The 25,430-nt window shown below is 40.9% G+C and overlaps 1 protein-coding gene across 1 annotated transcript in view; it reads right to left on the reverse strand.

Annotated features, from left to right (window-relative positions):
* The window catches only part of LOC118102796 (phospholipid-transporting ATPase ABCA1), a 164,233-nt gene that overhangs the window by 99,612 nt on the left and 39,191 nt on the right, over positions 1-25,430 (reverse strand). The window contains exons 16-26 of the mRNA XM_035149312.2: positions 20,391-20,613; positions 19,596-19,817; positions 16,014-16,218; positions 15,650-15,766; positions 15,001-15,172; positions 13,556-13,687; positions 12,780-12,919; positions 11,689-11,826; positions 6,599-6,813; positions 4,950-5,025; positions 1,532-1,734 (exon numbers count right to left, since the gene is read on the reverse strand). Of these exons, the coding sequence (XP_035005203.1) occupies positions 1,532-1,734; positions 4,950-5,025; positions 6,599-6,813; positions 11,689-11,826; positions 12,780-12,919; positions 13,556-13,687; positions 15,001-15,172; positions 15,650-15,766; positions 16,014-16,218; positions 19,596-19,817; positions 20,391-20,613 (1,843 nt within the window). The remainder of the gene's footprint in view (positions 1-1,531; positions 1,735-4,949; positions 5,026-6,598; positions 6,814-11,688; positions 11,827-12,779; positions 12,920-13,555; positions 13,688-15,000; positions 15,173-15,649; positions 15,767-16,013; positions 16,219-19,595; positions 19,818-20,390; positions 20,614-25,430) is intronic.

A 25,430-nucleotide genomic window follows, 5' to 3' on the forward strand; every position in this document is an offset into this window, starting at 1 on the left:
TGACAGTTACATGTTCCCCCATCACATACGTGAAATGACCCCACACCAGTGATCCTGCAGCGACTGTGGGATATTTAAAGCTGCTGTTCTGGCTCAAATTTGACCTTAAATAGAAATTCAGTCAACAAGTGTGTGCGGATTCGAGGCAGGATTCCAGTTAACACTCAGGTTTCTGCTTATTATCAGATCAGGGTTGTGATGCACTGACCTCTGCTTGAACACGTGCCAACTGGCCTCTCTCAGAGAAGTGCCCTCCTTGACTTTTTGTATTCATTCAGGTTATATGTCAAAATAAATAAACTCTCCATTAGTGAGGAACGTCCATGTGACTTCTCATTATTTCTTTCTGTTGCGCACGTTGAGCCCCCGACTCAGCACCTGCCATCTAAAAATACTGAGAGCGTGACTGGGATTTTATGCTGTGAATTATTTCAGTGAAAACGACATAAAACAATAAATCATATACAAAGCTGATTGGTTATAAGACGCAATTTAACTGACCGGTTTCTATATTAGCTTGTGTTTATTATATTGAAACTTCAAAAAAGAAAACATAGATGGATTGAAATAACTTTGCGGTGTCTCGATTCTAAATATTCAAGAGGAATTATTCACACTGTCTGCGGGCTGTGTGTCTGATTCATGCAGTTACATGAAGAGTATTTGCCAACAGTTTAAGGATCTAAAACTTGTGTACATGCCAACACAAAGTGAGTCACAAGATGTTGTGTGTATGTGTAACAACCACAACTTCATAGACGTGGTTGTACAGCCTTAGTATTAGTAGTGATCATTTATTTAATTGCTAAAAAAGTTCAGCGTAACAAATACGTTAAAATATGAAGCTATTTTGATAATATTTTGTGTAACTACATGTACTTTTACACAGTTTGAGGTACTTTATGTAAGTTTGGAGGATCTACATTTAAACATTAAGAAGGAGTATTGAAATATTTTCCTTCATTTTCTGTCTGTAGACATCAGTCTAAAAACCACACATCTCAAAATCGTTAACGTTTCATGAGCTGAGAAAAAACACCCGCGTTTTCATCTTTGTGAATCATCCAACGGGTTTTTTGATTTATCTGAGGGAGCAGAATATGTTTTCTTACCACTAAATCCTTATAATGGGGAATTTAGTTGAATGGGTTTCTTTAGACAGCAAATATATTTACGAACAAAAACCTATGATATTATTATGTCAGTGGAATTTCTGAAAATACTGACTACTAGTGGAATTCAGTGTGTTCATCGCAATCTCATTACAGACTTGAAATTTGACGTTTTGGAATTTGTTCAATAAGATAATACTTATCATGCAGCATAGCCAAGAATGAGGTAGTTTCCCTGGTATTTCTCTCTATTTTAGTATGCAAACATCTAACAAAAAGACAGGAGTATCTGTCCTGTATGGTACTTTTTCTTCTGTTATGTACATGTAAATAGGCAGTTGCCATATGTATAAATAAATGTGTGTGCATGCTTGTATCTATGCATCTCGTAAAGGTTGTCATTCCCACGCTCGCTGTACCTCCTCCAGTGTGGTGTCAGAGATGCCGTAGCTGGTCAGGCCGAGGTCAGCCATGGCCAGGTCGAGCTCTTTGAAGAGCAGAGCAAAGGTCCCATCTCTGGCTCCGCTGTAGGGCAGTATGTAGGTGATCTCTTGACCGATGCTCTCCAAGAAGACCGCCTCGGGGACGTGGCGCCGCACGAGTTGACCCACAGCTGTCAGATCTGCCAGACAAATAGGCACAAAAGGAACTCACGATGCGAACTCCAAGGGAAGGGGCGCGAGAGCACACGCACGGAAACCACAGACTCTTCTGGGAAATACACGTGTGTCTATCCCTCTTTTTAACGCATATTCCATCACTGCTGAATTCGTTTGTTAGCATGATGTTGAAGTTCAACAACAACCAGCACTTCAGGCTGCAAAGAAAATACTTTATGTTGTTGGTATTGATGTGACTCAGAACTTCATGGAAAACCTCATATAAAAACCTTGCTGTGTAAAAAAAGTCGGCAGCTGATGCTCTAACCTGTAAACAGACCGAAACACATCAGTGGCCGTAATAACTCCTGCCTCATCCATTCCGAAGCCGGGTCTTAGTGAGAATCAATCAGGACAGTGTTGCAGAATGCACCGCATCCATTATTGATCCAGAAGCCCCTCATACATAATCACTGCAGCTAAACAACCAGCGGCTCGCTGCTTTATGAAGAAGTAAATGGATCTACTTCGCACATCAGGCTGAATCATTTGTGAAAATGTGCGAGTCTGTTTGCTGCGGTAATAAAGAGAAATGTGCTGTCACTAGTGGGAGTATGATTACTCTTATGGTATTTCCAAGCTCATATGGGGACATGGGGTTGATTCAGAGTGAACGAATAAGCAGGTTTGATGTTTATTTTCCAGACATAATAATGTTTGTTTTGCACGATAACGGCGGAGAACGATCTAAACAAATCACAAACAAGCTTCACGTGTTTTATTCAACCAAAAGTACCTGTTATATATTCTGTTCCTGCTTTGTTATCCATTGAATTCAATGGCCTTTCAATGAGGCCCACTTCAAGGACACAACACAGCAAACCTTGATACACAGAGACATTAATTACTGGTACAAAACAAAGGGTTTTCATCCTGAGATTCATCAGGTTGTTCAGGAGCTCATTAAAAAAGACATGATGGGTGAAAGGTCATCTATTTCTTTAAAACTGTGTTCAAATAAAATATACCCTGTAGGGAAGAAAGTCCAGAATCTATGAGCTGTGGAGACCTGACTTTATTTTGAATAGATATAAAGGGCTTGGATGAGGAATCCTACAGACTAGATTGCATTTATTCTAGGATTGTTACTGTCAGTGTAAAGATTGCAGCATAAGGTGTTCTTCAAGACTTAGTTATTATTTGCTCAATTATCATAATGATCATTTTGTATTTAATTACTTTTTTTATTTTATTTTTCTCGTTTCTTTCCATAACCTAGAAGGGATGTCGGCGACGCATGGTTGTGGGTCGAGTGGGCGTTTGTTGTGAACACTCTCATTGGAAAAATGAAAAAAATAAATGTCATTCCTGTCACGTAATTAGAACGTGAAACATCTGCATTGATCGGTTCATGTTTTACTGAATGTATCTTCCCACCTGAATAAAACGATTCAGTGTCAACAGTCAAGGCTCCTTCTGTTGCCGCTGCTTCTATTGAATCACATCCAAGGGCTTTTTATTCATTTCTTCTTATTCAGACATGACACGATTCTGTTTGCACATCACAACAGTCTCCTCATCTTCTGGGCAGGTTTTCGCTTCATTCAGTGCGAGCACAATGCATGCTGGTATATATTGCTCTGTCAGTGGCCGCTGGTTGTAAACTACTTTTCATGACACATTGTGGGAGTCAATGGGTCTATTATATAGGAGTTAGAAATTCTCATTGAACGTTCAGACAGCACTAGATAAATAGTGAGGTGGGTATATTACATTTAGTGACTCTAGACACAGGCAGGAACTTATTTACAAGTTGAATTCTAATTTCTAGTTTTTAAAGACATATATAAACATAAACACTGTCATGAACTTGTGTCTACTCTACAATTCCCAAACTTTTAAGCATGTAAGGACCCATGGGAGCCCTGGTTGGCTCAATAAACTCCGTAATTAGTAATCAGTAATATCCTCAAGCTTAAGAGTTCAGAAAAACATGAATGAGAGTGTGTCAAATGAGATGCAGCGGATGAATATAGAGCCGACTGAGACTCAAGGAGGCGGATTATTCTTTTTTTCACGCACTGTATTTAAGACACTTAAACATCGGGAATCCACCCAACATCACTAAGAAAAGGAAAAGTATTTTTAATATTGAAAAAAGACTATAGTTACAACTGAGGATAGAAGGGACTTGGTAGAGATAAATTGCAAATGTTCGACAAATAGTCATTTACATATGTACAGTTATGCAAATTGTATTTTCTGTATATGATATATGGGCAAATAGAGAAAATTCAAATAAATAATTTTAAAGAGGACAAAAAAAATTGTTTTTTAATTTGAGCATAACAAAATTATTCATTACTTCTAAATATTAAAAAAATCTTGAGCTGAATTTGAAGGATAAACTCTGGAAGACTGTGGACAATCGCTACTTCAGAACTGAGGAGCGAGCTCGACTAACAAGAGGACGTGACGTGACCTCCCTCTGAAAAACAACTCTGCACATCATCCTCCCTTTGCCATCATCTGAAACATGATGTTCAAATGACACCGTGTTACATGTTCCCATGTCCATTATTGTCTCCCAGTTCTTCCTGCACTCACATCACTAAAACTCCCACTTCCCCCATTTAACACTTTACTTTAAAGTGCACTCCGCTGGTAGTGAGAACATTGAAACTGCATCTCAAGGCAGCAGCTACTTTACTACTTCAGTTGGTTTGGTGGTAAAAACCTGTGAGCTCATGGGCCTCAAGCACACTTTCACCGGGTTATTTTAAGAAGTTGTATGGTTGTGTTCGTTTTAAAAGAGATATTGTTTTATTTTGTGTTATTATTTGAAAAGATTGAAAAAACAGTTCCTCTGTCCATGGCCGCAGCTCCTCTTTTAAATGTGGGAGTACTAACAAGGTGTTCCACGAGATTTAAGAGCAGTGTTTTCTTTAGGTTTTTTAACTATATAGACTTTTTTACATTCACAAGAAAACATTTACATACTAGAGCAAAGAAACCTGAACAAGCAAAATATGTCTCCTTTACAAAAAGGCTGACAAGGAGCTGCGTAACCTACTTGCTGCGTGTTATGCTTAACATAACAAAGACAGAAGTTTAAGTTTTGGATGAAATATTCACAGCGTTTATTTAAAAAAAATCGGTTGTACCAATTGTGTTCATGTAGCATGAATTTATACAACGCTAATCTGAAACTGGCAGGAACGGAGATAAAGTTTTTTACCTGAGGGATCTAAGCTGCCCCAGCTCTGGCTGCCGATGCCGTCATCAAGGCTGCTCCTCGAAGGGAAGTCTTTCTCCTGTTAATCAGAAACGGATTGGAAAGGCTTTATCGTTCCTGACCAGGATAAACAGTACCTGCATTTCATTAGTCACATTATGGGTGCAAAGTTTGTATTTGAGTGCTGTAAAGAAAACTGTGCACAGGCAACAAGAGGTACAATTTTCAACCTTTAGCAGAACATGAAGCCACAAGTTTTAGTATAATAGCAACAGAAATCTATGTCTCATTTCCTCACACTGACTGAAACTCCACTGAATAACAAAGTTGTAATCCCGAGGAGGTAACACTTCTCCACCCTCCCCACAAAAGGTGTTTGCACGTTTATTTTTATCAAAGAAATGACTGCGCTCACCTCAATGAGCCTGCAGACTAATGGTAATTGCTCTCGCCCTGCTGGCATCAGTGCATCTTGTTCATTTGCTCCTATTGATTAAAACTAAGTGTGCGAGGCACCACTGGCGTGCAAGAGCGAGAATCCCCCCTCTCCCCGGCGACAATTAGTATCATCCAGCACGTAGGCGTTTGCCAATTCTCATGCTGGGAGAGACTAAACACAGATCATTATAGGGAGAGGGTGGCAAGAGAGAAGGAGAGCACTCAGGAAAGTAAAAGGGAGCCATGTTCAATAATAGACTGGAGAGAGGTTAGTGTTGTGTCGCAGAGGTTTTGCAGCTCAAGTTCTTTTGTTGATGCGTGAAGTCACAAAGAATGATCCCCTCCCAATTACACCAGATTCATGTGAAGTTATTCTAATGGGGATAAAAAAAAACACAGAGGGTAATTGTGTGGTCGGGGTCCTAATCAGCAACGTCTGACGATAATTAGACCACACGGACGCTGTGTCTGTCAACAGTCAGAAGCACTGACACTGATAATAACAAATTAAGATTGAAAATGACTGATTTTATTAGAATCCTTTCAATTATTTAGTTAAAAACTCATATCTCTCAATGTTAAATGTTGATTTATTAATAAAAAAATGCTTGAATAGAATAGGTTCTGATGGCTTAGTGGGGAAAGTGAAGGGAAATGCAAAATATAATAGAAACATATCATTTTTGTTTCTTGTTATCCTCTTGTTCTACCCCACATTTATTTTATTTTTTTCAAATACAAGGATAAAAAACGAAAACATCATCTAAAATAGGCAAGATTGTGACAAAAATAATGAAGATAGGTGATCAGTGTCAACTATTATTCCTTAAATTGAGCAAAACTATCCAAAGACTTTACTCTCTTTAACAAAAGCCAAATATCTTCCAGGTTTAAGTTGTGCCAGCATGTGTCTCATTTGAAAACACATCTATTTACTCTATAATAATGGAAACAATAGTGAGAGATGTTCTGTACCCAGGACCGACATTATGTAGAATAAAAACTGACAGACTTAATCCATGTTGTTGTTTAAAATCCAATGTAATTCAGTCCACATGGTGAATAATGCAATCAAAATCCAAGTGGACAATAACAGACCCAATATCCATGAATTGCTAAACAGGACATATGGCGTTTGTGTACGAGCGTTTCCCAGTAAAATGAGCGTTTAAAATCGAATCATCGCCCCAGAATCCACGCACATCTGTTCGTACCTCTGCGGCCTGACTGTGGATGATACCGTTACGCTGAGCGGCCATCTTCTCGGTCTCGTCTCGGACCAGGGTGAGGTAGTAGCCGCTGCCAAAGCTTTTCTTCAAGAAGAGCGAGGAGCCGCAGCAACGCATCTTGCCCTGGGAGATGATGGCGATGCGGTCCCCTAAGATGTCCGCCTCGTCCATGTGGTGCGTGGACAAGATGATGGTGCGACCTGAGGACAGGCAGAAATAGAAAGCTAATTAATAAAGTTATTTTTCTGCACTGTCTCTCTCTCCTCACACGTGACAAGAATAAGACACGACAGATCAAATCAAGCCGGTATCACTCTCCAGTATCTGTCACAGCATGGTCGTCACTTTTCACCTCACCGCCATGGCAACAAAAGAAACTCCAGAGGAGAGCGTGGGTGTGATTCGGGGACTAAATTAAAAATTAGGATGAAGGCCAGCCAACATGATGCACTGCAAGGTTATTTGGAGATGTTCAAATTTTAAAATATCTGACTAAATATGGTTTTAATCATATACCCTGAAATCTACTAATAAGTAGTAAATAATAAAAAATGTAGTGTGTTTGTGTAGAGCCTTTCAAAACATACTTACAAGTTAAAAACAGGAAACCGAATGAAATAGAATAAACTTAGAGTGGCACAAAGTCGAGCTCACACCTCAAACACGGCCCAACAGTCGTTATGAAACCACATTTAAATGAACTAAATCCACATTTTTCCAGATCAACGGAAATGCAGCAAAACATATTTTACAATTTGAGGATCACTGACAGAACAGAGGAAAAACTAAAGAAAACATTCTTAAATAGTCAGTAAAAAAAAAAAAATCTTTGGATGTAAAAGGTTGGATTTTGATCCGGTCATGTTTCCGAGTTGAAAAACATTTAGGCTGAATATTTCTTTAGTGACAAACTAACAAAAGAAGAGACCTGCTTGGATGTCAGATGTTTTCCGACTGTTCTTCTACACTTACGAGGCCAAACGAGTCAGTTTAGCCGCGCTGGTGTTTCTGCTGGAGGCTTCGTCCATGCAAATTACCCTCTGTTGTCTTCGCTCCAGACTCAAAACAAGCAGCGGCTTTGATTACGATTATTCATGTTCACCTCCGGATGAACTGTAGCGATATCTTAACTTTTCATCTGGTGACATTATCGGGGGAAAAAATCTCACTCCTCTGTGTGGAGACATGCCGCCTCACGGAGCCGGCAGCTCGCTGCCGACTTTGGATGTCGCCGAGGTGTTATTTTGAACAGCAAGCAGCAGATCACAGCAGGTTCGCCACATCAAGCGTATTAATCTCCAAACACGATGAGGGGATACACGCTCGGTAATTATCTGACTGGATGCAGTTCTCGCCCTTTCTGTGTCAGTGTTTGTTGCATAAGTCCTCTGCTGAGCACGGCATCTTTTTTATTTATTTATATATTTTTTTTGCACCCAGCTGGACAAATGTGTGTCTTCACAGGTCGTGTTATCCCCGGGACAAGGACACACTCAGAGGTCACTGACTGCAGCCCGGTGCAGCCATTTTGCTTGGTCAACTAATTCAGCTCTCTCTCTCTCTCCCTCCCTCGCCCCGCTCTCTTTTTGTGCCCCGTCACCAGCTGAGCCGCTAAATCCATCCGTCCTCAGTTAAGTATTGCTGCCTTATGCTACGCCAAGCAAGTCTGGATCCATACACAGGCTCAACAAAATGCCCAAGCTGAGTGAATGCCCGCAACCCAGTCAATTTAACATATGGAGGGGAAGAAAAGCAAATGCTTATGAAGGGGCGGGCGGGGGGCTGGGGAGATTGCTGGAGGTTTAGTTTGACTGAGCCAGCTCATTTTGTGTGTGTTGCTCAAACTCACAGATGATTTTCCTATAGGGATTTGTTGTGCTTTACGAGGGTAAAAAAAATAAATAAAAAAACCCACTGCGTCGTCTGTGAGTCGGGAGCAAAATAAATGTGCTTGGACTGCAGATGGTCCACAAAGGTATTCTGATTTATAGCGTGTTGTGGCGCATTACAGCACAAAGTGATATATCAAACGGAGCCGGGTGTGTTCAGGTAAATTGGAAGCGCTCGCACAAAGTACAGGAAAAGCGAGGCCGGGGAATCTGGTTGCTGTTATTTTTGCTTCCTTCCCTCTAAATCACGCTGATAGAAATTGATTTCACAGCAGTTGAGTGAGGCCGGACAGATATTATGCACATTGGCAGGAAGATGAATTACCGGACTAAACTGTATCAACTGCCGTTTTGTGGCAATCAATCCAAATCAATACATTTTTTAAAGTTAATTGAAATGGCCTGTCCGCGAGTTAACAGAAACAGATGGGCCGGTAGTTTTGATTAAAGGCAAACCAATATAATAAATGAATAGAATCTGATGGAAATGCATGTTAAATGTCAGATTTTGAGAGTTTTACAAAACATTTTGAGTAAGAAAACATACAAAATCATTCACCAATCACTTCACAGTGAGTTGGCCATTTTGTAGAGCTGTCAGAATGTCTAGTGCAGCGTGAAAAGTAGTGTACAACTGATTGTCACCAACCGATCAATATAGACCATCATGCATTGCGCTTGTGACATTGACAGGAAGAGGGCATCTTGTCTCAGCCTTCCTCTACTACTTCTTATCCCTATCAAGAATATTTGAATTATCATGAGGATAAAGAACAATATGTTTACAATTATATCTCCTTTGGCGTATGTCCCTAATATATCTGGTGGGGTAGTTTGTTGTTCTTGTTGTTATATTCCTCAACATCCCTTTATCGTCAGTATGGGAGAGTGAATGATCTCGGACACAACCATTAACATCTGCTACTATGATGTCTATTGAATGAAATTGAAAATCTGCAAGTATTTGTTGAAGGTTACACCGGTTAACAGAATATTTTTTCGATATGAGTATCGCTTTAAATGTTATATGATGAATACAACATATGAATACCACAGGAGTGTGATTGCAGCTACTTCACTTCGCCTCCATTCTCTCCATCATATTTCATTGATAAGGTCAGGTTTTAACACATGAGCATAACATTTTCATAGATTTATGCACATTTCAGAATATATATATAACTTTTCTCCTACTTTACATTAATCTGTATTCCCAGGATAAAAATGCATAATGTATGCTACTTCCATTTTTCCAGAGAAACTAAAACAACTGATCTCTGTAATCAGAGTCTACCGTAAATGGGAGTTGATACAAACATCCAACTTGAATATTCAGTCAATTTGTTTTCAAGGTAAGTCTTGGAGGAGAGAGAATGATTCTGCCTCTTGACAGGAATTTTTAAATGGATTTCATGTCAAGATTAAATCCGCTGTATCCTGATTATTGAATGTTTAATTAACTTTCACTTTCCCACTAGTAATATTTCCCACATTTTCTTTGCACTCCCTTGTTTCTCACAAAGTGGATCACCCGCCCACATGTGACAGATTCAATTTGAACCTAAACGCAACATTCATTATATCGGTTTCCAAGGTGGGGTTGGAGATTCTCCACGCCATAATAGACAGCTATAATATAGTGTTTATTGCATATTTAGATGAGCGAGTTAATGTAATTTAACTACATTACTACTGATTAAATCCAAATAACCAACTCGAGAGATGTTAATGTTTTTACTCTCAGTGATTAGATGGCTGCGGATACAAGCTGTTAAAATGAGAAAGTTAGTGAGTCGGCGGGAGAATTCCCAGGAAATAACAGATTTCATTAGCTACGCAATCAAAACACATTGGGCCGTGCGCATGTGTGTGTGTGTGTGTGTGTGTACACGTGTATCTATAGATATATACAGTCTTAAAATACGATGCCATGACAGCTACACAAGATAAATTGCTGAAGTTATCAGGAAAGTTAAAAGGTTGAGGCAGAATGCATGAACTCTATTAAAAAACATCGTCTTTCTGGGACAATTTCTCACAAATTAAGTGTGGTAATTTAATAGTAATCAACTTTTAGTAATGGAAAAATGATTAAAAATTAACCATTCTTACATTTAAATCTTCGTCTTCCACGTTCATTTTCCAACGACACATGATAAAAGAGACATTAAAAGTCACCTTAATGGAAAAGTCGGGGGAAATAATTAAATCCAAACATGCCACCACTCCCTACTTACAAAGAGAAATCAAATATTCATAATAGGGTTTAATGTTTGGTATGTTCACGTTCCTTTAAACCAATAAAATATTCAAACAAGAGTTTCAACTGTCAGCAACCAAATAAGCCTCGTCAGAATTCAATAAATACGGCGCCGACTTACATTAATTTGGTAAACCTGTCCCTGTAAAATAAAAAAAAATAAAAAAACCTGCACTGTTAATTATCTATAAAGAACCACAACACAACACAAGTCCAATTTCGGCCTCCGGCTCTTTCATACAAACACAATGTCTGTGTCCTTTCATGCCTAATGATAAACCTCAGTAACGCCGTGGTGCAAATAGGAGAGGAGCGGCACAAAACGTGGCTGAGTCAGGCAGCCGGAATGTGGGTGTTCTCATTATAACAGAGTTATCTCCCGGCTTCGGAATTGGAGTGAAAGGACTTGATTAGAGGGAGAGGAGCTAATGACACAGCGAGGGTGGAATGTCACTCAATGCACATTAAACATTTAGACATCTGCTGAGAGAGCGTGTTACTATAACGTCCACGTCCTGTTTTCAGCCGCCAGCGACCACAAAGTGTATAGAAGGCCACGGAGTGACAAGCCGGGCCGATATGGCACACAATTAGGGCCTCTGTTAAATAGCGGCGTCAATTAAAGCGTCTTGGATTCACTTGTCTTCACTTGCATTTCAATCTGTTCCAGTGCAAATTACAATTTCTCTCCACCCACATCTGAGGAGAGCAAGGTAAGGTAAAAATAAGTTGTGCGGGCTGCTCTGGTTGGTTCATTACAACTCTCATACTGGACACGTTCGAGCCCCGTCAGTTAAAAGTTTGGGAAAAGTTTCTGGTTTTCTTACAGAGGTCGATCGTGCACCGTGCATCCCAGTCAATCCTGCCAACATAAGGGGACTTCAAAGCCTTTGGTGCAGCCTTGGCTCTTACCACTGATCCCTTACCTTGCTTGTATTTGAGCAGCAGTTCCCAGATGCCCCTGCGGGCGTAGGGGTCCACTCCTGCCGTCGGTTCATCCAAGATGACGATTTTTGATCCTCCGACAAACGCTATGGCCACGGAAAGCTTCCTCTGCATGCCGCCTGGAACACACAGCAATCCACATCAGCGGCGGCACCTTTGTGATATATTGTGTCTTGAAAATGTGCTTTTATCTCTCGAATAATATCAGAAATCTCCGTCTGCCTGTGGCTCACATATCTTCGAGAACCATTCACACTTGGCATTTGTATTGTTAAGAGCCAGAGAAATGCAGTGTTGAATAGTTGATGCGATTTGGATTTGGTGATACGTTCAATAGTACTTACATTGGAATAAAGAGGGACACGACAAAAGTGCGTTCACAACAAGTGATTCTCCAGTTCAGGCTTCTGCGTACTGAGTCGAGCTGCACTCTGTCTTTACTTTGCGTTACTCTATTAATGAATGATTACTAAGAAAAAGACATGTTTAGATCCGGCACTGCACTACAGACACACTACTGGAAGTTGACTATGGATTAAATGCGTCGAGATGTACCTCTCCACTGTTTCATTGTCTTTTTGCGTGCAGGCTGAGGAGTAGACACACTTGACTGAGGTTAGATCACATCCACTCATAGCGAGCTCTTCAAAATGCATCCGACGTGGTGTTAATGTAGTGGAAATGTCAACATGGATCAACCTTGAAAGTCATATTTCAGTGATTTTGCTCGCAAGCAATCCATGACTGGGAACAATTCATCAAGCAGGACTTGCTCATGCCCCCCCCCCCAGACAATGAATTACAGCCTGTGACACACAGGTACAGTGCATGTGTTTGCAGAGGCTGCTGCTTGTGAATGTGCCGGCAGAGGAGCGGTTGTAACAGAGCAGCTTTATCCTGAATAGAAAAGATAATTTACAGATGATGTATCGTCCCGGGGGGAAATGAATGCAATGAGCGCACAGACTGATGCAGACGTCAAAAAAACATAATTTACATCTCTGCATAATTTCATTCAGAGCTTCTGAGTTGCAGGGATTCAAAAAAGATGTCAAGAAACACGCAGACACACCCGACAGGTTCTTAGCGAGCTCCTTCCTCTTATGTGGTAAACCGACGTCCTCAATCATCTGGTCCATCTCACTTTTCACCTCGTCGCGGCTGTGTCCTTTCAGCCGGGCGTAGAAGTAGATGTGCTCCTCCACCGTCAGCCTGGGGAAAGGTGAAAATAATATCGTTTGATTGACGTGTGAGGAGGCCCGGGGTGACCGCGGAGGGCAGCCGCCGCCACTCCTTCATATGCAGCTGTTTGAATTATCCACGGCGTCACGTTGGAAGCACTTTGCCAGATGATCCACTGCACTTTTCGCGAGCTGAAGTAATATGCTGTAATGTCTACCTCAGTGTTTGCATGAATATTTTAACTCTATTTAATATAGGTGCTTTGACTGTCTGGGATTAATATTAATGAAAGTAATTTGCAGGTGCTGAGCCATAATGATGATGTAGGACTTGTGTCAAGTTGCAGGAGTCAGTTTGTGCAGGGAGAGAAAAGAGGGGACTCGTAAGGTGAATTTAAAACACTGCCATCGCTGGGAATGACGCTATTAGGGGGAGATTTAGTGGACATTTGACTTTTTATCATAAAAAAAAGGCAAAAGGATAATGATGTGTTGATGTGGAAAATAAGCTGAGACCGAGCCCTCGTTACACATGTGACCAAATTGCTCCTTAATGATTTTTTTCCTCCCTTTCTTCTCCTCTTTTAATAAACCAGAGGCAAAAGCATGATTACACTAATGGCCGGCTGGGAACACAGACGGATGGTTATCTGCTTAATTCACTCACTCATTGAATAAGACGTTGTGCTGTGGGCACATTCCCAAATGCTTCCTGATCCTGTCCATGTCAGTGAGGATGTCGTATCCGTTGATGAGAGCGGTGCCCGATGTGGGCGGGAACAGTCCTGTCAGGATTGACCTGCAGAGAAATAAAAGACACAATATCCTGATTACAAACTGAGGCGCGGTGATAAAAACTTGGCGGCCTCTCAATTAACACGATGACAAAAGACCTTGATGAGGTCATGAAGCAGCCTGGGATCGTGGGAGCTGTCTGATGAAAATCTATCTGATGCAACTCATGTTAAAGGATGAGGTCATGTATTTAAGTTGTATTAATGTTATGCTGCAAATGGTGAATGAATAATGGTAAATCCATAATGAGTGACCCATAGAAACAGACCAAAATTAAACATCCTGTTCCTTGAATAAAATTGGGGATTTCTATTTGGTTGTAAATTGTAGGAAACAAATACAACTTAATGTTTTAGACATTTTAATGAAGAATTGTTCCATATCCTATCTTTAATTTGTGTTTTTGATTCTTCCCTTTAAATAAATAATCTCTACAATCGTGAGGAAAAGATTTCCTCCAACTTAGAAGCCGTTGGTAGAAGATGACGGTGAACTACATTTATTCTCAGCTTCATTAAAAAAATATAAGTCAATAGATTTCTTGTCCAATTTCACCAACACTATAATAATATAATCATAATTAAATTATCATAAAGTAGAGAAATTGAACCAGCTGTCTAACACAGTACTTTATCAAATAAATTGGAGCATTGACTGTCCACATCCTCTCCATTAACGTGTATCAGGTCATTCATGGTCAATGTGTTAATTACTGACGAGCCTGAGCAGAAAAATACCAAATCTCTTAAAAAAGACTGCAACAGAGCAAAGAATAAAAAACCCCACTAGTCTGGACATTTCTGTGTATCAGTGAATGTCACAGAGAGATAAGACGCTCTGGTATCTCTGTGGAAATGCATTCACACAGAGTGTCAGCGTGTGACAGTCCTTCCTGTGTCCCTTTTCTGTTGTTGTGCTCCGTTATGTTTCGTTACAGAGGCTCAGAGCGGACGCCTTCCCTTCAGCCCTTAGTCTTGCATCACTTGCTCTCTCCCTTCCTCTTTCGCTCTCTCTCGCTCTCATGCTTTCTGGGCCACTGCGTTTCATTTATTTGCTGTCATCCTAAAAAACCCCTTCCAACCTTTCCACAATTTTTTAAACAGCAATTAGATAACTCCCGCTATCAACGCAACTGCTGACGCCGTGTGATGAATGTCCCCTCAGAAGAAGTCACTCTTCTGAGAGCGGTGACCACTGAATTAATGTAGCCGCCGCGCAGTCAGCATTGTGTACAAGTTAGATTAGTCGCACCCTGTGAAATGACATGAACGCCGAGCCCAGTGGCAGAGCACGGGCCAAACGGATAATGCTGCTCACATTGTGGTGGTTTTTCCGGCTCCGTTGTGGCCGAGGAAAGATGTGATCTGATTCTCGTAGAAGTCCACGGTCAGTCCGTCGACGGCCAGCTTCTTTCCCGTCTTGTAGATCTTGACAAGATTGCGGACTGAGACCCCGGCCTTCATGTCGGGCGGCGGTTTCTCCAGATATTCTTTAGGGGAAACACAGATGCAAGCAGAGAAATTAACAGAAAAGCAGTTTATTAAGTTTATTCATGTATTATTAACGATGAGCCAAATTAAAATATATATAGAAATAGAGACTAATAAAAAAAAATGCTTGGTAATGTTTAATGAAGCTGCGAAAGGAAAATTAATGCATTCCTGTTCACGAAAAAACTAAATATCCAACTTGAGCTCACTCCAATATTAACTAGAAACTGTTTTTTTTGTTCTGCAAGTTCCTGAATTCCCCTTTTACCTTCACAGTGAGAAGCTCTATTATCACCCTGTGCAACAAATGAGGTGCTAATGTTTGTTTGCGACCCATCCCAATTAACTTGCACCTCTTTTCAGATCTATGTTCCCTTGAAATACTCGAGTCATTCTGACAAACACATTAAACCTGGGTAGGGGAAATTAGAATTACACACCGCAGGCGAAGAATTGAAAGTTCTATGAGTGTTTACCATTATGTAGGCTGTAGTCCCTCAAATCACCGGTGTCAACACGGGTCACTGAGGCTCTGCCACACCAGTAAGACGCAGTGAAAGGGAAGTACCACGGCTTAGGGATTCCATATTGGCCTGGGAACGAGCGTGGAGAACATGATTAACATTTCAACAATGGCTTGGCTGGAGGGAATAAGATATTTCACAGTGTAGGTTTCCTCCTGACACAGCTCCTGTCTTCTTTTGATTAGAGTATATGACAAAAGCAATGAGAGAATTGCAGCAATTGGCTACTGAACATGTAGGAACAGGGAAATGAAGCAGCACATCTGTAATTGTGGCATCATCCGATTCAGATTAAGGAAGTTGAGCAAACGAGTACCTGGAAAGACGTTTTCAATGTACCAGGTGAGGATCCAGTATATGAGGGAATCACAGAGCATCATGATGATGGACAGTAGGAAGGTGTAGCGTTCACCCTCCTCTGGACTCTTGTTGATGTTGTGCCACTGGATACCGATGCCTTGCTCCTCGTACTTGGAGAAGTTCTCACAGCCGTAGCCGAAGGCCACACATGACAATAAACTCTGGGAATGAAAAAAAACGTTTAAATCGAAACTGTCTTTATTCTAAGCTCTGCTGTTTGCCTGGCATCTGGTCCCTGGCCAAGAAATAAGTGGGGGGACTATGAAATGAATTGGTATTTTTACACTGTGCAGTTTTTGCAAAGTTTAAACCAACGAGATAGAAAGTGTTAATTAGTGAACTTTCGAGGTTGGTGGATTTTGTTTAATTTGTTTCCAGGCTATGGTAGTTTCCCTCTGTTTACAGGTTTTATGCTGAGCAGCTGTATTTCGGTGCAGAATGGAATGGAACGTTTTTGTCAACCAAAGAGGAATATATAAACGAAGCATGAAGACAAGACAGTCAGGAGTCATTAAAACAAGCGACAGCATAAACAACAGCAGGCTGCACAACTGACATAAAGGGATGAAAGTGATTTCAAATTTCACATCTGTTGACAGAAAAGTGGGATTACGCAAATGTCAATGAATCCATTTGCACAACAATGACCAGGGCATGAAAAGGGAGAATCACATTTTGATGTGGATCTGGGTAAAAGGTTTTTTTCCGCTTTCCTTAAAACTGCAAGATACAGCATTTGTCATTTCTCAGGAAGAAAATGAATGGATCTTAGTCTTTGGCCTGAATTGGCGAAGATATACTGTCTACTGAGATCCATGCTTTTAATTGTATAGGGACGGCCTTTGTTTATTACATGTATGGGATCACTGTGGTAACATCTCTAACACAGCTGATCAGTGAACTATTGCAGCAGACAGGAGCACGACATCTCCACAGATGTCAGCTGGTTTAATTGCGGCGCTGGCATCTCCGAGGACTTCGCATCGTGACGAAAACAAAGATGGAGACTAAATGTTTGTGCTGCAAAATTAAGATTTTCATAAAGTAGGAAACTGCAAACGATGTGTTGCCCCCGTGAGACATCATCTGCCGCGGCCTATCACTCTGCATTGCCGTGCTGGCTGCCAGCTGTTTTCTACCATGCCTCATTTGCTCGCAGCATTTTCGCTCCGGCAGAAGCACTCACTGAAGCGTCAGAGACGAATCGCCGTGGATACCGCCAACCCGCTGCTGCGTTACCGGGGAGAGGGTCTGAAAAGCTTTTAGTGACGATGAACCTCTAGTCTGGCTACTAGCACTGCAGGCGACTTCCTGGGTCGTCCTCCACCGCCCGTCTACTGCCAGGCGATCAACAGGTCATCAGACGACGAGAGGTGACAGCAGGGCTAGTGCGCACCCATGCTTGAGCTCGGTATGAACGCATTTCAGAAAAGGGCACGAGTTGGGAGGTTAGACAAACTTCCTCTATCGAGCGCCACGTCAACACTGCAGGTACTGCCACCGCTCAAGCTGGCGGCAGACAAAGACTGTTGTTCGAAGAAGGAGTAATCAGGGTTCCAAGAAATCATTTTCAAGGAGCTTTTCGACAACAAGGGTGAGAATGACGGACAGGGATCCGACACTAATGTGTTTCTGTCTGAAAGGAAGTTTCCTTTAAAAGACATGATAGTCTGTTCCGACCTGTTTGAGCAGTATTTCTCAGAATTAAGTGGATTCTGAAAACAAAGGGGCAGCTAGAGCAATAAATTGGTAATTTGTAATTAGTGGACAGAGGACAATTGTTGTGAATTAATCCTCTCTCCTCCCTTTTTATCCTGTATGGTTGTTTTTGAGCAATCTCAAAAACAACAGTTAGTTGCAGCCCTATATTTAAATTGCAGTAAGACACATTAAGTCTAAACAAATTCTTACGTGTAAACCACTTCCCAGATGCTGCAAAAGCATAAATGAATTAACCAAAATCTGATAAGTTTTACATTATTTTGCGGGAATAATGATTTTCTCCTCGTGACGTTTCCAGGGCTGAGATTAATTGAATATTTCTGGTTTTTCCAGAACATAAAGGAACTCTCTCTTGTTTCAACCCTGTTTAAAAGCTCGAGCTCAAAGAGATGAGGAAGTAGCAGGAGATGGGAAGTTGGATTGTGATGGTGCCCTGTCTCACAGTGGCCCCTCTGATACGCTGCCCGGAGCTCTCCTTTGGCACCGAGCCGCAATCAAAAGCTGTTCATATAAATTTAGGTGATCTTTTGAAATTCTGTTCCGATTAAAGACTTCATTATCAAGGACGGTGTGGGGAGGAATTTGTATTCCACACCGAAGGGGCTTCATCTGGGCAAGGGAGGGAGGGAGAGAGAGAGGGAGAGAGAGAGAGAGGGAGAGAGATATATAGAGAGCGAGAGAGAGAAAGAGAGAGAGAGACCTCTGCACACACACATCTCTGATAAAGTGTGGGGATGAACTGGATAGTGGTTTGGTCAGAGGAACATTGCTCATGCTAATTAGAGGGCGAGAGGACTATCCATCTAGTTGGAGCAGGGGGAGAGAAAGCTCAGTGCCGGGGAGAACCTGGCAACGGCACTTTGTATGTAGGGATTACATAAGGTTCGCAGAGTCTTACATGTAAAGCACCTTCCTAACCTGCATGTCTGTGAAACGAAATGGAGCGAGAAGTTTCACCAGATACGTTTGCAAAGGCAACGTTTACAAAGTGACTTCTGTACGATGCACATGACTACTTTTTTAAATTTGACAACTAAGAAAGCATGAGATTGTTTGTTTTTCCCCCTGCCCACACAAACCTTACACTGCACTGTCGAGACAAAAAAAAAAAAATAGTGATAAAACATGACCTGATTTAAATTCTGGGAGGATGCACTCGCACACGCCGCAGTGAAGTTTTCTAAATTTTTGGTGTCTTTGTCTGCAGAGAGGACAGCTTGAGGACAAATGATACCAGCGCCGCCATAAAGGTCACGGAGAAAGGCTACGCTGAAAGTTGAGCAATGGTGCACTATTTATCTTTATCCCTCGGAGGAAAGCAGAAAATCCCCCACTTCCTTAGTGTGCGTCTGTCTAGTCTCTTCTTTTATGTAAATAAAAATCGTTCATGTTTCTGTCATTTGTCCAGTTCTAAAAAAAAAGAAGAAAGTAGCTTCTTCAAGCTAGTGCCAAAATATGTCGCATGTGACGGCATGAATATTTTAAAACAATTCCGACGTGCTCTCCTGTTGCAATTCAAATTTCACCGGACCCTCGATCCATCTTGGAGGCACCCACTTCACACATTATTTATCAGGGGACGATAAAGGCAAATCTATGACGGATATTAATGGCTCGGTGAATTCACTTCCCTTCATAACAACCGGGAAAGGATCAGGAACAAATGTGGAATGATTGCCAAAGTGTGATTACGGTGGCGAAAAACATAACCTCGGAATATAACTCAAACCTCCGCCAGCCCTCGTGTATGATAACAGCGGGGGAAAGATATTAAAAATAAAAAAGAGAAACGTGTCAGCGCCGGAGACGGACTTACCACGGCAACCTTGGCCCCGAAACCCATGATGTCCCTCCAGGCGTAGCAGAGGATGTGCGGCAGATAGAGGACAAAGTAGATGAGGCCGCCGCACGCCGCCGCCAAGTTGGCCTTAGAGAAGAAGACGCTGATGAAGAAGCACTGAGTGATGGTGGACATACAGAACACCAGCAGGAAGACGAAGATCACCGAGGGGTCGCTGTACTGCAGCACTTTCCCGTACTGTGGCAGGAGAAACACGTGAAAGATGGAGGAGAGAAAGAAATGCGATATTCATTTAAAAACCACACATAGAAAACAATGATTGAATAACAAGCGAGCAGAAGGAATCAGAAAGTTTGATTCTAATGGCTGATATTTTAAGGCAGAGTAAAAGGTGACTCATTATGGTCTGATTTTCAATAACACAATTTTGACGTTGTCATTAAATACGTCACTCTTTTACTCTGCCTGTTTGAAAGAGGACCCTTCTCTAATTTTGGAGAGCAACCCCTGAATCCATCCAGTTTCTCACATGACACCACGATGGGGACTGTTGGGGGCCACTTGAACTGCTGGGATGATGGATGCAATTATGATTAAAGAATGATTAGAGGACTCTGGATTGTTCATCACTGAAACCCTAAATTTACTTTCTCAAGTACAACTGCGTTAGTATCAGGTAAAATCATCTATTTTACTTCAGAATAACAACTTTGACTTTTAGCAAAAGCCTCATTGAAGACTCGATAGCGATAACTCTCCAAAACTAGTGCCGGGTCTCCTTGAATCACTGTTCAATCACGTTAAAATCACCTTCAGTATAAGGGCAAGGAGGACGGCGCTGACGGCCAGCAGAAGCAAACTCGACACTGCCCAGCTCAGCCAATAGATGGCACTCCTCAGGCCCATGATCCTCACTGTCTCCTTGATCCGCGCCTCTTTCTCGCCAACGATACTCTTAACGATCATGGCCACCGAGTAGATCCAGGCTAACGTCATGTATAAGGGGAGCGAGCGGGACAGGGAGCGGAGGAACCTGAAGGATGGAGGGGAGCCGGGCCAGATAAGACAATGAACCCCATTTGCAGAAACAAGCTCGAAACACACACGCGGGCATCTTATCAACTTTCAAACATGATAAGGGGAACATTTTAGCAATAGCAGCATTCATTTGGAGTTGTATCTGGGGCCGGCTGATAAATCGAAGTCCAGCTTCCCCTCTATCCTTTTTAAAGTTTGCTTTGGTTTCCACTTCTCAAGTAGAAGTAAATGTGTGGCTCTTTAGCTGCTGGGATGACAGTGCATCCATCAGAGTTTCTTCTTAGCTGAAAAGAACCATTCTGCTGCTCCTGGGGCCGATGGGATCGAACCCAAACAGTGAGAGCGTGGTCAGAAAATCTAAACAATGAGCTGAAAGAGGCTAAAATGCTCTGTTGAGCTGCAAACTGCATTAGTGATGCTTCTTTGCAGGTTCATCACAACAAGTGACTCCTCTCATAAAATCATTTGATCCAATCCATGTTCATATAAAAAATGAATAGCTGTTAAAACACATCATTACATGTAAATCCCCAAACTAATTTGAGAGTGGAGTTATCACTTCATATTTAGAAGTGCTAATCATGCAGTAAGAATATGTCCCCTCAGAGACACAGAGGTATGTGCTATAGAATTATATTATTTCGTTGTTACTGGTGCATTAAAATGTAAATAGCATTTTGATGTGGAAGTGGAAACTGACGTAGAAATTGCAATTGGTCTATTAGAGTCGATTCTAGTTTGCAGTTTACTTTATGACAATATAACAGTTCACTTTGTACGTTTTATATATCAAATCTAAGCTGAGTTGAAAAGTGACAAGTAACTGAGGCGGCAAAAAAAAACTAAATGAATATAATCAACTCTGACATGTAGTAAAGATGTATAAATTGCAGTACTTAGGTTCAGATACAGTACTTTAAAAATGGTACTTGAGTACAGTTTAAGAGTGAATGTAAATGCTGTGTTTCACCACAGCCTGTTTCCGTCTCAGCCTTGTGTCATTTTATTTATTTTTAGTCCTGTGTGAAGATATGATTGATGACATGTCAATAGCTGTCTCCCGACTGTGAAGGTGGTCTCTGCCACTGTCATTTGCATTATTCTCTCAGCGTCGTGTTGCACAACAGATTAATCAAAGTTTAATGACGACAGCTAACATGACAAAACATTCGGGAGGTGGTTTCACGTTGTCAAAACAAGGACGTTCTGTTTGGGAGAGGACCGCGGCCGATGTGACGGGTATTGATCATCGCTGATCTGGTTGTTTGGGTTATTTTTTTTTTTAAATATGAAGAAGATCTTGTCAAACACCTGGATTCCCGGGGAATTGAGACGGAGCCAAGTGTGTGAACGGTGCAAACATATCTGCCCGGCTGCCACATAATAAATGCATTAGCTGCTCCATAATGGAAGAGGAAACATGTGTAAATCGACAGAGGACTCAGGTGCAGACGACAAAACCGGTTGTTTGTCACACCTAATCCAGATACAGCCTTGTGATAATTAGCATTTGATTTGCTATTATGATTATTAATGTGCCGAAAATGTGCTGTGAAATTATCATTTAGAACGGGCCTGCGATTCGAACGCTCATTGTGCTCGCAGTCGCTCCTCCAAGGCACGGCGCTAACTCAATTCATTGTTATTAATGTTTACAAATTGTTGATGGCTCGCAAACACATTAGGCTGATGGGAAATTACATTTCGCCCAGCTGTTCAAATATCAGATTTTATTTACCAGCCACATTTTCAAATTAAACTGCGAGAATTGATTAGGGCGAATCTCAATGAACCATCCTTGTTTTGTTTGTTTTTTTGGGCTTTATTGGCAACGCCCACAGAACAAGGAGTCTTTCAAGGATGTGCTTCATGTAGAAGGTGAGGATGTGTCTGTAACTTGTGTCATGAGGGGTTCTCCCTTTTGTGATAACTGATATGTGCGTCTATCCGAATCGATCATTAAGCAGAAGATCGTGTCAACAGATAAACAAGAACATTATATCCCACCAGATCCAATACAAGCATCAATATATAAACAGCTTAAAAACAGATTGCATATATTTCACGTAAATAAGAAATATGCTAATACACTCACTTACATAATTAGTACTTGTACCATTGTATTGTGCATTTTTCCCCCAGTGATTGATGGAGTCAGATCCATTAGATGATTGTACAGACAATGATTTACACATCATAACCTCGGTGACCCCGTCTCTGTTCAGTCTTATTTTTTAACCTGTCCACATTGTATATCTCTACAAATTAAATCTGCTGGAATATAAATCGTAATACACTCTTATTGTGTGTATTTTACTTCCATAACCCAGTTGTTAACTTATAATACACTGTTCCACACAAATAAAAGCCCTGAGTATTAAAAAAAACAGGAACTTCAGGATTGTAACAGGTATTTCAATCCACACACTCGGGCTCCTCAGTGAATATGAGATAACTTAACATAATGTTCCAGTGGCTGAATGTAATTTTTTTTCCAAATGACATTACATAAGACTCCCTGCCGTACGGGGCACAGAGGAAGAGGTGATGCAATTACATGAAATAAAAAAAAAATTATTACTGCTTGTGATTTTAATTTGACTTAATCGGTCGCATGCTCAATTAATTCGCTCAGGAGGGCTGATTTATAGAATCAGGGATAATGATTTGATTGGGTTGATCGTTAACTGGTTATGATCAACAACGGAGAAAACATCAACACACAAAGCATGAACACTTCTGAATGACCCACATTCACACCCCCCCCCGCATTCGGCCTGATGCAGATTTTTTCCTTTTCGTGATACTTTTGAGTTTCAACTGTGTTTTATTTGCTTTATTTTATAAGTAAAATTATGTAAATTTAACACTTACAAATACTCAATCAAAATTATGTCAGTGGTAATTATTTTGTCAGTATTTCCTGGTTTTCTGCACCATATAATGTGGCTGATAACATATATAAGAATTTAACATTTGCATAAAAGCATACGATATATTGTCATGTTGATGCTTTGTGTTCTGATGCTTTCCATCCAGCGACTCGTTTCTACTGACCTTAACCATGACACTTATGAGCAAAGAGGGAACTGCGAGCAGAACAATGTTCTCTGTGAACCTTGAGAACCAGAGGGCGCCGTTCTGAATGCCAACGACACGCAGCACCTCCTTGAGCCGCAGCTCCTTCTCCAGCACCAGGCTTTTGATGCACATGCACACGGAGTACATGAAGGCCAGCACCAGGAACATGGGCAGGATGCCTCCAATGCTCTGAATGAAGCTGGTTGTTGAGGGAAACAATCAAAGATGGTCAGGAGTGCACAGCGGCAAAGGGACTCACTCAAACTAATGTAGTCTAATGCAACAGTCCGGTTAATGAAGATTATATAGTTTGGAGAAAGGTTTCTTTTCCTTGGGAGAAATGCAGATTTAACGTTAAGGTCATTATGGCAGATATAGTTTGTGACACTGTTGAACTGTAGGGCATTGCACAGATGTATCCTGATGTTTAAACAACACCAGTCAGTATAACATTATACTTACAGGTGTCTGTCATCCACAAAATGCATAAAAAAACATAACAAGTGACTTTAATTTACAGTAAACATGCAAATATGACTATGAATTTCTAGCAGAGCAGATTATTTGACTGATTTGTGCTCAATCCCACATCAAAACAAAATATTGAGGGATTTACGAGAGTATTTGAACAAAACATTTTTTTGCCAAGCTTTTTTGGGGTTAATCCAACACCTGTTCAAAAGTTCACTGTATACGCACTACTCCTCTCTCTCAGATTATTATACAAAATATATAATTCACCTTGTTGCTTATATATATGGACATTAATTGTTGGTAATTTTGGTAAATAATGTTTTTTTTTCATTCTAAAAGTAAAGAAAATAAATAACAAAGAAATAAAGAAATAAAGATTAAATGATGATTTAAAAAACAGTGCTTTTCACATGCACCCTCTATTTTAAAGGTTCCTTCTTGCGATCAAAAAAACTTGTACTCGCTCTTGCAAAGAAGAAAGAAAACTATGTTGCAGGTATTAAAAAAGTTAATAATCTCAATGGACAATCGAAACAATCCAAGATGTAATAATGCAGCCCGGTTCCATTTGGCCATATTCATTTTTACACTCGGCTAACCTTCATAAACTTGGTGCACCGGCTCGCTCGAGCCACTTAGTGCTGCACCTGGTGCCAAAGATGATGCATGATTTGATTCAGTCGCAACACAATGAGGTGATATTAAACCGGCTTCATAATGCCACCAAAATGCCATGTCAATATCCTCCCCTCCGTCAATATAGCAAAGTGCTTCCTCTCCTTTATGAGACAATGAAGGAGGGATATCGAATAGATCTTGACGGTATAGATTCCACATATCACTTATGCTTACATTACATAAATACTGGGGGGGTAATAATGCAAGCAAAGCAGTGTTCGGCACAGATGTGGAGACGGAGCCAAAAGTGAAAGTGCAGTAATTGGCAGAACGATCCTCTTCCTCAGAGCAATATAGCATAAATAACTGATCAAAGTGGACTTCGAGTGCGTTTGAATGGAATTCATTTCTCCTGTAGTTCTGGACAAGCTTTATTTTAAATGCCTTGATGAATTCCTGTCAAGTGAAAACCATTCACCCAAACATCTCCTTTGCTTAATTGCTAGTTAGCACCGCATAATAGCTTTATCTGAAGCTAATTTAGAATCAGTCATTTGATTTTCTTGTTTTTCATATCTATTTAAACAGGTGTATATTATGTGGCTATAATTGTCTATTAAAGATGTTTATTTGTGCTCT

This window comes from Hippoglossus stenolepis, chromosome 23, assembly GCF_022539355.2.
Source record: "Hippoglossus stenolepis isolate QCI-W04-F060 chromosome 23, HSTE1.2, whole genome shotgun sequence".
Lineage (NCBI taxonomy): Eukaryota > Metazoa > Chordata > Actinopteri > Pleuronectiformes > Pleuronectidae > Hippoglossus > Hippoglossus stenolepis.